General features: G+C 40.4%; 1 protein-coding gene and 2 long non-coding RNA genes across 10 annotated transcripts; all 3 read right to left on the reverse strand.

The window, feature by feature from the left end:
- Positions 1-1,315: 1,315 nt before the first annotated feature.
- On the reverse strand, positions 1,316-5,694 carry LOC132197959 (uncharacterized). 6 transcript variants are annotated; one of them, XR_009441926.1, is made up of 8 exons: positions 4,394-5,688; positions 3,829-4,042; positions 3,440-3,622; positions 3,173-3,382; positions 2,884-3,111; positions 2,430-2,793; positions 2,063-2,375; positions 1,316-1,495 (listed from the first exon to the last, which is right to left on the reverse strand). It is a non-coding gene; the product is annotated as an uncharacterized LOC132197959 (long non-coding RNA). The 6 variants fall into 6 exon arrangements; XR_009441929.1 differs by having other exon boundaries at positions 2,430-3,111; positions 5,634-5,694; XR_009441928.1 differs by having other exon boundaries at positions 2,430-3,111; positions 3,173-3,373.
- Positions 5,695-5,739: 45 nt separating this feature from the next.
- LOC132197958 (uncharacterized) lies at positions 5,740-7,652 on the reverse strand. Of its 3 annotated transcripts, XR_009441922.1 has the most exons (7): positions 7,290-7,652; positions 7,087-7,240; positions 6,876-7,034; positions 6,259-6,431; positions 6,100-6,205; positions 5,923-6,049; positions 5,740-5,846 (listed from the first exon to the last, which is right to left on the reverse strand). It is a non-coding gene; the product is annotated as an uncharacterized LOC132197958 (long non-coding RNA). The 3 variants fall into 3 exon arrangements; XR_009441923.1 differs by having other exon boundaries at positions 6,876-7,240; positions 7,295-7,652; XR_009441921.1 differs by having other exon boundaries at positions 6,876-7,240.
- Positions 7,653-8,116: 464 nt separating this feature from the next.
- Positions 8,117-11,117, reverse strand: LOC132198193 (uncharacterized). The gene is made up of 6 exons (XM_059622068.1): positions 10,982-11,117; positions 9,792-10,007; positions 9,519-9,734; positions 9,162-9,458; positions 8,735-8,950; positions 8,117-8,678 (listed from the first exon to the last, which is right to left on the reverse strand). The coding sequence occupies exons 2-6, from the start codon at positions 9,994-9,996 to the stop codon at positions 8,458-8,460; spliced, it is 1,155 nt and encodes a 384-aa protein (XP_059478051.1). The 5' UTR covers positions 9,997-10,007; positions 10,982-11,117; the 3' UTR covers positions 8,117-8,457.
- Between the last annotated feature and the right edge of the window lie 338 nt (positions 11,118-11,455).

The raw sequence follows: 11,455 nt of genomic DNA on the forward strand, positions 1-11,455 counted from the left end.
GTTGCTTGAAAATTCAATGTCGTTTCATGGAAAGTCCTAAAATTATCAAGGTTTAAAAAATTTCTGGTCTGATTTAAAAATTTTTAAATAAAACGTCTGAAAACAATTAAAGACGTTGCTTGAAAATTCAATGTCGTTTCATGGAAAGTCCTAAAATTATCAAGTTATAAAAATATTTCTGGTCTAATTTAAAAATTTTTAAATAAAACGTCTGAAAACAATTAAAGACGTTGCTTTAAAATTCAATGTCGTTTCATGGAAAGTCCTAAAATTATCAAGGTATAAAAATATTTCTGGTCTAATTTAAAAATTTTTAAATAAAACGTCTGAAAACAATTAAAGACGTTGCTTGAAAAATCAAGGTCGTCTCATGGAAAGTCCTAAAATTATCAAGGTTTAAAAACATTTCTGGTCTAATTTAAAAATTTTTAAATAAAACGTCTGAAAACGATTAAAGACGTTGCTTGAAAATTCAATGTCGTTTCATGGAAAGTCCTAAAATAATCAAGGTTTAAAAACATTTCTGGTCTAATTTAAAAATTTTTAAATAAAACGTCTGCAAACAATTGAAGACGTTGCTTGAAAATTCAATGTCGTTTCATGGAAAGTCCTAAAATTATCAAGGTTTAAAAAAATTTCTGGTCTAATTTAAAAATTTTTAAATAAAACGTCTGAAAACAATTAAAGACGTTGCTTGAAAATTCAATGTCGTTTCATGGAAAGTCCTAAAATTATCAAGGTTTAAAAAAATTTCTGGTCTAATTTAACAATTTTTAAATAAAACGTCTGCAAACAATTGAAGACGTTGCTTGAAAATTCAATGTCGTTTCATGGAAAGTCCTAAAATTATCAAGGTTTAAAAAAATTTCTGGTCTAATTTAAAAATTTTTAAATAAAACGTCTGCAAACAATTGAAGACGTTGCTTGAAAATTCAATGTCGTTTCATGGAAAGTCCTAAAATTATCAAGGTATAAAAAAATTTCTGGTCTAATTTAACAATTTTTAAATAAAACGTCTGCAACAATTAAAGACGTTGCTTGAAAATTCAATGTCGTTTCATGGAAAGTCCTAAAATTATCAAGGTTTAAAAAAATTTCTGGTCTAATTTAAAAATTTTTAAATAAAACGTCTGAAAACAATTAAAGACGTTGCTTGAAAATTCAATGTCGTTTCATGGAAAGTCCTAAAATTATCAAGGTATAAAAAAATTTCTGGTCTAATTTAAAATTTTTTAAATAAAACTTCTGAAAACAATTAAAGACGTTTCTTGAAAAATCTATGTCGTTTCATGGAAAGTCCATAAATTATCAAGGTTTAAAAAAATTTCTGGTCTGATCAAAAAAATTTTAAATAAAACGTCTGCATACGATTAAAGACGTTGTGAAGACACCTGGGATTGCTGACTTAGGTACGGAGCGATTTTGTTGATCGGAGGCAAATCAATGCTGCTGCTGCTGCCGCACTCCTCCTCTACCTCAGTCAAATCACTCAATTCTAGTTTGTGGAAAGCAAGATTAATTAGTAATAAAAGATGGAAAACAATTGTTCTGTCAAATTTGATACTGGAGAAATTTCTTTCAAACATTCAGGTTATAGGTTTTCTTTGTCAGCTCAACAATCTGAAAAGATTGCTCCTTTGAAAGATTGCTCTTTTTATTTCATATTTAATAGAAACTAATGCTCTCACTTGCATAAAAAAAGGTTCAATTATTAATGAAAATGGTTAAGAATTGTTATTTACTTGAGTTGATTTAGCATTTTAGGAAAACAAATTGGAGAATAGTTATTTTGAGTTCAATATTATCATGCCAAATAAATAGTTTGAGAAAAGCAAATTATATTTGATTAAAATAACCTTTCTTCCAGCTAAAATTCTAAAGCAAAGCCTTATTCAATCTGGGAAAATTGGATTTTCGTTAGAAAACCATAAAATTCATTTCATTTAAGTGCAACAATTAGAAAAATCCTTTCATAGGTAAATTTGACCCTGGCGAAAAACCTCTCAGGAGCATCTTTCATGGTAGAATTGCATTTTTTTTTTAAGTAAATTATTTTTTGCACCTGTGTCGGCGTCCTCGATTGCCAGGGGTGCAAGTTGGTGGGCGGTTTTGTAGCTCTGCATCTCGAGGGTGATGGCCAAGGACTGCCTCCACTTGAGGCAGCCGAAGGTGGCCTAGAAAGGGTTGAAGAGGACGTCGCCGGGCACAGGGCCTCGGAAGGGCAGCAACGCCTCCTTGCTGCAGCTCAGGTCACACTCTCTTTTTTGGCCACGGAGACGGCCAAAGGGTGGCTTTCACCAGGGTCAGAGGCCGTCGAAGGTCGGCGGCAAGTGACCTCCAGTTCTAAATCAGGGCTCCGTGCGGTGCCTCTATTCCTTTTAGTTGAGAAAGGAAAATTTTATTTAAATTGAATGCTTTTTGTTCCTTACCTCTGGCTTGCAGATGGTGACGGGTCTCTTGGGCAGGGTGCTGTTCCTAAGGCGGAGGCAGTTGATGTCGGACCCTGATGCAGGTGGCGCCGCTTCCACCTTTTTCTTGGCAGGCCTTCCGGGCTTCTTGCTTTTGGGTCTTTTCGGTCGGGGCTTCGGAGCCTTCCTGGGTCGGCGACCGACCCAGGCCGATGCGTCCCTGATCACGTCTTGCAGGCGTTCCAGTTTGGCCGCCCTGGCGTCGTACTCGTGGCGCTTGGCGTCAGTCAGGTCGGACCAGAGGAGGATGGCGCCGCTTGTTGGTGCCGCGCTCGTGCAGGAACAGTCAGTAGCCGCTCGGCGCCTGCTTGTCCAGACGGAACCTCTGCGCACAAACGAGGCAAAGGTATTTTGAATATAATTGTTTAAGCACCAATTTGACTTCTGAAACCACATATGTGGCGACTGGCGACACCTCGAGAAACTGAAGAGGTGCGTCGCGACTGCTGAAGGAGGCTGAAAGTAGAGCGCACTGGACAGCAGTAAGAATGATCCAATGCTGGCCTCAGCAGGGTCCACAAGCACCTGGTGGACCTGCTGGTGGTTGATTTGTTTCATCTGCTCATCAACATGTGATGCTCTCTCAACCCGTGGTACAGAAAGTGAATGAGACAGCGTCACAGCCAAACAAAGTCCTGCACAACTGCGGAGGAGAGGCCGACTCGAAATTAAAAGACGAGAAACACTGACATGGAATTACATACTTTTAACTTTGATTCCAGTCCCTACGGAATGGTGGGGCGTCATCCATTCCTCGGGTGCCTGCTGTCCAGAAACTCCCGAATAAGGTGGCTCAGGTCTGCACAGTGAGCTCAAAGCCAGAAAGAGTACAGGTTGCTGGACTCCTCCAGGGTCTCGTTGGGCATTAGGCTATCAAGAGAGGGGCTGCAGAGGACGCCAAAATCCTGCAGCACCTTTGGAGTTTGAATATAAAAGAACTTAACGACATGATGACTTTGGACACTCACAACCTTTTGTTCCTACTCAGGGTTTTTCCGAAAGCTCAAGAGGGCGAGGTACGGTTCTGCACATTGAGGGCCAGGTCAGCGGATGAATATATGTCCTTGGTCAGGTGGTCAAGCAACTCGTGGTGGAAAAAGGACAAGTTCAAAAGGGAACTGCAGCAGCAACCAAAGGCCTCGTACTCTACTGAGCTGAAATTAAATGACATAATCAAAGGTCTTTCTTCATTCTATAAAACAATTGCATAACTTTTTATTGAATTGAACTTTCTCGTAAGCTGATCAAATTGTTGGACACGCAAATTAAGTGTTAAAATTAATTTCAGAAGACCTCATTCCTTAAAGTTGGTTTTTTTTTACTTTAAATACGCTAAATATTTCAAATCATAATAAATCACCTGCTCAGTTTCATTATTCTTGTAAATGTTTACATCAAAATCGCTGTTGGTGCCTCACCACTTCTGCCAGCAGAGCGGCCAATTGGCACTGTCCAGCTTAATTAAAGTGCATCTCAGGAAATCTCTGCGGCATCCTCTCAATATTCTTGGCCATTAGAGTATTTTCCAAAATACCATGATTTCCAGCAGTAAAATGATGCGTGGACCAAGAACTCTGTGAACAAAAATAAATTACATAAATTAGCCCGTTGGGGGAAAAACATTAAAGCGATAAATTGTAAATATTTGCTCAATTTTCGCAAATTATTTAAAAAGCATGTAAAATTTTGTATGATTGCCTTAGCAAATTTATTGCTGTTGGAAAATAAATTGACATGAAATTGAAATATGCAGTAAAATTCCGGAGTAAAATTTCTCTTCGTATGTATATAAAATCGGAACTCTGAATCTCACCAGCAAAAAAATAATAATAAAAATAATACGGGTGCGGAACCATGCCTCACAATCAGAGAAAGATAAAAAGATGATGTGTTTCATCGTGCAGAAGACTTTTTCACAAAATCACCTTCGCAGCTTGTGAACAAAATTTCCGAGATCAACTTTATCCGGACGAGCCTTTTTGCGAGGACGGCGGCGCCGGTTTTTGAGATGTGCCCTTGTCGACGGCACGCCCCTTTTGTTCCGGATATTACAGGAATGACTGGGAAGCTCTTAAGACGCGAGATAATTCTCCTCCAGATCCGTGATGTCGCATCACAACAGATGAACAGTAAAACAATGAAGTGCGAAATGAGTTTGTTTAGTTCTTGAGGCAAGCACGGCGCACGGCCATTCCTTCCTGCACGGCCAAGAAACAGTGCTACCAACCGATCCTTTTCAACAATCCTCAATTTAGCGCCAAATATGTATCAATAATGTTCATTTTGATGTTACAATCGACCCTTCAGAATTATGTAAACGAGATAATGATAGAAAGTATTGACCCAAATCCACGAGAGAAGACGGGAAGACCAATTTTTTTCACTTTGTTATGTTGGTCAATTTAAGGGCATCAGCATTGCATGACCTTGTAACGTTATTCTTATGATCAAGATCAACGTCAAATGGTGCTATAATGAGGACCTTGCTGAAAATTATTCCCTCAGGCAAATCGGGCAAATTGTTCGTGAAAAACTACAACTACAACCCTTGGCACAATTTTGGCAGCAGAAAGTAAATCCAAGTCGAATAATATATCATTTGGGCTCCAAGCACTGCAGTTTCAGCAAATTAAACACCATTTTGGCTTTGCCTCTGCAAGAATTTAGGAAAATGTCACTTAAAGAAAAGGTTATAAAGTTTGAAAATTTCCTAATTTAATGCTGCTAATAATTTCAACAAGTTTTTAAACTGAAAACTCTCTCAATCTCTGGACTAGCAGACTTTGGAGCCAATTTTCAAATTTAAAATTTTTTTTTTCCTCATTATTTGTGGCACATTAATTTATTTTAATAATGACACTCATCTTCTATACTCTACAATTTTACACAATTAATTAAAATTGAAATAATGCCAACGTAGAGAAAATGACGCAAAATCAAACAAGGGAGAACTGGCAGCAGAGTTTTCGTGAGAATTCAACTTAAATCAATGGCCAGAAATTAAAAAAGAATAATTAAAAAGAAAGCCCTTAAAAAATGAATTTAATTGTAAGCCGAAAATTAATTGAATAATAATAATAAAAAAAAAAACAATGAAGTTCTCCGATGACACAGCCACAGTCAAAACAAACAAATTAAGAGAGGAATAAAATAATTATTCCACACCAGCATCTCCAGGTTGCGCGCACTCGCGAACCCTTTGCCGCACGTTTGGCACAGATAGCCCTGAAACCAATCATTAATTTCATTTCTCGAATCAAATTACAACTTGCCGTTTTGGCCATGCTGAGCCAAGTGCTCCGGCTTGTTGTGCTCCGGTTTCATAATATTCTTGGGGCAGTTGTCGCACTGGTTAGTCCGAGGGCGCACTTGGCGAGTCTTCATTTCGTACAATTTGAACCAAAGGTTTCTAAATGAAAACTTTCGAAATTTAAAACAAAACAAAAATGCTTACGCGCTCTCTTCGTCTCACTCTTCCGGCGGATGAACCTCTTTCTGGTGTTGATCAGTTTCTGGATCTCTGTGAATTTCAATTCGCAGGCCGAGCATTTCAGCAGAGCTGACGGCTCCTCAACCTCATCCTGATCAAAACCAGAATTATTTCAATAAAAATTAGTTGAAGAAACAAAACCTCCTCCTTGATGTGTACCGTCAACGCCCAAATCGCTGTCTCGGGGTCTGCCCCTCTTCTTGAGTGGGCCTCCTGCCCTCTTGCTTGCCACTTCAATGACATGGGCCTTCAATTTTAAAATTATTTGATTTAATCAATTTTATTCTCTAAAAGACCCACTCTTGATTTCTTGGCCGGAGGTTCAGCCCTTTCGGCCTGAGAGGGATCAGAGTCAAGGTCACTGTTGTTGCAGCCCATGGCCTCCTCGTTGGAGGCAACCCGGACAACGATTTGCTTCTCCTCACCTCACCCTTCTTTTATTCACCGTGAATTTCCTCCAACCGCTTCATCAACTGCAAAACTTTGTTAATAACACCAGAATATAAAGTCTTAAGGAGGACATTGGCAGATTTTCTTATCACTGAATGACAAAGAGAACAACTTCCACCCTTAGGCATTTTGTGCCATTTCAACTGAAGTGGGGAGTTTGATTTTGCTGCTCAGAAGCAGAATATTTGTAGTTTTCACCTTATTTTATTTGGATTCAGGACTAACTTCTGTGATGAACCTTTGACAAACCCTGGTCCAAAGTTTTTAGGGGTGTGATTTACTGATTTTGATAAAATTTGTACTATTATTTTGTAAAAATAAATTAAAAGAATTATAAATGCAATTAATAATAATTGATTGCAGATTTAAATTACCATCTTTATCTTTAACATTAATGTTTAAATCTCTTTCCACATTCAAGAATAAAAAGTTTTACAAATGACCCTCTTCAAAGACAAATAAATTACAGTGTCGGAGTCAATGGTCGGAGTCCATATCCCTTCTGGCTGCTAGGGTGTACGCCTTTTTGGGCGGGCAACCCCTTGACTTCTTTGGTGCAATGGCTCAATCGTTTTCTCCGCAACAACCTCTGGACAACCCCCTTCCTCCGCCTGCTTATGAAATTTCTAAAACAAAAAAACGCATCACTTAATATTTAGATTTATTTTACCTCCATACCGCCTCCTGGAAATTTTGCCACTCTTGCCCTTGGTGACCGGCAGCACTCGGCCTCGGTCTTTTAACTTGCCGATGACCTCCTGCTCCTTCGGTTGAGCTGCCTCGCCACCTCGTCAATGCTCAGCACCATTTTGTGGCACGCCTTGCACAAATTCTGCACCAGATTTGATCAGCTTTACTCTCAAGAAACACATTTTGACCACCTTACAGAGGTCGGGACCTGGTGGTCCGATCCTCGACCAAGTCCTGCTCAAAAATGTTTCCCAGACACTTGCGCAGCAGTTGGTTGCTCGAAGTGGTCTCTGGACGAGCGCGCCGACGAACCCACCCTTTTGCCACAGGTGTAGCACCAGACAGGGTCCCTGCCATGGTGATGGTACGCTCACCCTCCGCCAGCTCCAATTGAGGGTCAGCCTAAGGGTTGTTTGGACTGGTGCTCGCGAGTCGCGACTGGATGGCCCAAAATGACTCTTGAATTTTACTTTAATGAAAATACAAAAGCACTTTGTGCCGATGCGGTCACAGCCGGTCGAAAATCAGGAGCAAAATTGTCCGAAAGCTGTCGATCTTGTTTATGAGCGATGCTATTTTGTTTTGTTTCGTTCAAAGCGAAACGCGGGAAGGAGGCGTGACGCGCCGCAACTCACAGAAAAGGCAGAAACAGGAAAAGCTCCGTTGCTGCTCGGGTGCCACTTCTTGCAGTTGTGGCAATTGTTCCATTTACATTCAAATTCAAAACTTAATAAAATGAAAAATTAATACAATTCACTTACAACAAACCGCCGAGGATCAAAACGTGCGCGGAGAAGCAGAACGAAGAGCAAAGGGCCCCCGTCTTTTTCACAATTAACAAGACAAAGCAAACAAAATGTCATTGAATTACAATTTTCATATTATTTCTCTAGTTGGTGGAGATGTGTTTTTATATCTCATTCGTGTGGTGAACTAATATTTCATGAAAGTTTCGAAGAATTATACAAATTGTAGAACTAGTTTTTGTTTTACATATTTGACTTATTTTTTTAATTTACATGTAAAAGCTACAAAATGACTTTCTCAAATATAGTGGTCAGCTGAAAGCTGCTACGAGTGTAAGAGTCGGCAGCATAAGCCTCAGCATGGATTTAAGACAATGTCACTGAAAGAAGGTGAAATATTAATTCTAAAATTTATTTTAAAAATTACACATCCTTCATTTTCTACAATTTTAAACAATTGATTCAAACTTAAATGATTGCAATATGGAGAGATTGAGGAAAATTCAAACAAAAGAGAAATGGCAGGGGAGTTTTCTTACAAATTAAGAGTGGCTCAAAAGCAAAAAAAAAATTGAACTTCTGTCGACGAGATAGGAAGATGGTAAAAAAAAGTTCAAACTTGGTCGTCTGCCTCCTCGTGGTTGGTGGTGTCTGGATTAGCCTGGGCAACCTGCACTGGAGGATTGGCAGCCGCAGCCGGCGGCGCTTGGGCCTCCTCTTGGTTGGTGGGAGCCTGGGCAACCTCCACAGAAGGATTGGTAGCCGTGGCTGGTCTGACCTGCGGGAACCTCAATGTCAGATTCTCCAGGACAATCCTTCGCAAGTCCTTTTTGTCTGAAATAATAAATAATATTGCAAAACAAATTGATAAATTAAACAATTACTTTTACCAGCATCTACATCAAATTCTGCGTTCATGTAGTAGAGTACCGCTGTGGCCGATCTTGGACCCATTACCTCGAGTGAACCTAAGGCTGACCTGAGGTCTGCAGGCAACTCGTCCATTTTGTCGCCGTCATTTGGGCGAGGGCGGTGTAAGACGATTCTTGAGCAGCCCATCAAGAGCCTGAGAATCTCGTCTTTCAAATCAGCCTTACTGTGCCCTCCTAAAACACAAATAAAATTAGAGCTCAAGCTGTGTGTGAATTGACAGTGGTTGCTTTCAGGCCAATTACCTCAATCGACCTACAGCTGCTCTCTCATTATTGAGGGCACAAATAAAAAGTCTATTCCTAATAATAATAATCACGCCTAAGCTCGAGTGCTTCAAGTGCCGCCTCCGAGGTAAATTGTAATGAATAATATAAAGTTCCTTACGAATGGGCTTTCGTCCGACCCTGCGATTGTTCCATAACGCCAGGAGGACGACGATCTGTTCCTTATTCAGCAGTGTGTTCATTTTGTCAACTTCTTGGAAAACAAAGTGCTGAATGATTTTCTGCACCAGATCACCGAGGTTGCGCACGTTCTTAATGTAGAACTCGCTCGTGGCAGCAGGGTTTGGCTGTGGAGCCGCAATCACAACGGTCGGCGCAGCAGGCACTAATGGGGCCAAGTATTCGGGGAATCTATTGGCCAAATTTGTCCTGATCATGTTTGGCCAGGTGTGGTGGTCTGCAATATTGATCAACACGGTTTTAAGATAAATAAATGGAATAGAGAAAGCTCTGTTACCGTCGACAAGTCTGAATTCTGCGTTCATGTGCGACAGGATGGTGACCGCCATCCGCTCGCATATTTCCTGACCCTGACGAAGGACTTCTTTGATCATGTTGGGCAAAGTGTCCATGGAGTGAACTGCTTCAGGGGGGCCGCGATGAACGATTAATTTTGAGCAGTTTTCCATCAGGTGCAAAACCTGCTCCTTCAGTTCAACACTATTGCCATCAGCTGCGAAAAATAAATAAAATTTGCATAATTTTTTTTAACAAAAACAAACTGACTTACGAGCAGGTTCATAGGCAATGTGGAAATCATTCCAATCAGCCATGATTGTAACAAGGCGCCTGTTGTGCAATAGCCTTTCAAGCCTGGCGAGTCTGCGAGCCTCTTGGCCTTCTTCTACTTCCTGCCCTTTTTCCGCAAACAAGCGAGCTAAGATTGGCACAAAGAAGTCGATGGGACGCTCATTTTTAAGATGGCATTCATCCATGGTGAGACTGGCTGTAAAAAACACAAGAAAATACATTTATTACATCTAATTTTAACATTTAATTAGAGATTAATCTAATTGAATTGTGTATTTAATAGGAGGAATTGACAGTAAGATGGGTTTTACTCAGGTAAATATTAGTGAAAATTTAGGAAGATGGCTTTGAAATAAAAGTGTGAGGTAACTTTGCTTAACGTGGAGAGTGAGCTGGCTTAAGGGTAATTATATGTGGGAAGGAGGTTAAAAGAGTTGCAAAACATAAAAATGGCGAGGGTCGAGGTGCCGAAGACAGTCGAAAAGCAAGTGGTGCTCAAATATTGAATTTGCTCAGTTTGCAAAAAAACGAAGCACCCGATTTTGCATTTTTTTTTTCAATTTATCGCAATATTTACGTTTCAAATGACTTTTTTTGCAAGAAATAACTGCAATATCCAGCCGGAAGCAAACTGCATTTTGAGTTCAAAATGGCGGCCGGCAACCCTTTCACACCATGAAAAATATTCCATTTTAATCGAAACAGCGCCACCGGGCCCGAGGACGGGGGCCCTTTGGGCACACCCCTCAGCTTCGCTGGGACCCTTTCTGAGCTAATCTGCCAAGTGATCACGATTCCAGTGGCGAGCAAGCCCAAATTGAGGGGGGAAAAGTTCGCAGCCCGCGCGCCATTGCCGCGGTCCTCGAGGCCACGCTTCGCGATCTTTTCCGCGGCTCGTCTCGGGTGCCGCGACTGCCGCAGCCCACCGGGCTCGGGCCCAATGCCCCCGATTACCCGGTCTGGGCCTCTGGTCCTCTGACCCGGCCAGGGGCTCCGCAGTGGTCGGCCGTGGGAAAAGATTAATCATGGCGGTTTTTTTACTGGGATCGCGGCCGAAAAATTTTGGCTGAGCTCGTTTTCGACCGAGGCGAGGATTTAAGACTTGGCAATCGGATGAAATTAAAAGTAAAACAATGCATTTCTTTAATTTTCAGCACACGTTGTCATTACCTTCAACGATGGTCTCGATTAACGTCGATCAAAATCTGCGTCGAATTTCTACAAGTGCAACAAGTGCTCTTATTTCTTGACCTTCTTGTTAGAATACGTAGCGCGCGCCACCAGTGGAGACGCCATGGTACTACAATTTCAAATCATTTGCCCGGGCCGATTCAGCCAAATATGGTTCTTTTCATCGCAGAATCTAAGAGGTGCCACGCAAGGAAGTTTATGTTGATGGGAAAAAAATTCAGGGTTTTTATTTATCATCATTTTATCATATTAATTGCAGAGGCGTGTTTGTTAAATTTTATAAAATTCACTAAAAAAAGTGTGTTCCATAAAATTGTAAAAAATTGCCAATTGTTGTAAAAATGCAAGTCCTTAACTTATCAAAAATATAAAGAAAAGAGAATGTTTATAAATAACAGAGATTGAGTAAATATTCTTAAATAATACATGAGAAATATAGACGAAGCAGTCGAA

This window comes from Neocloeon triangulifer, unplaced genomic scaffold (genome assembly GCF_031216515.1).
Source record: "Neocloeon triangulifer isolate White Clay Creek 2 clone unplaced genomic scaffold, ASM3121651v1 ptg000012l, whole genome shotgun sequence".
In the NCBI taxonomy this organism is placed as follows: Eukaryota; Metazoa; Arthropoda; class Insecta; order Ephemeroptera; family Baetidae; genus Neocloeon; species Neocloeon triangulifer.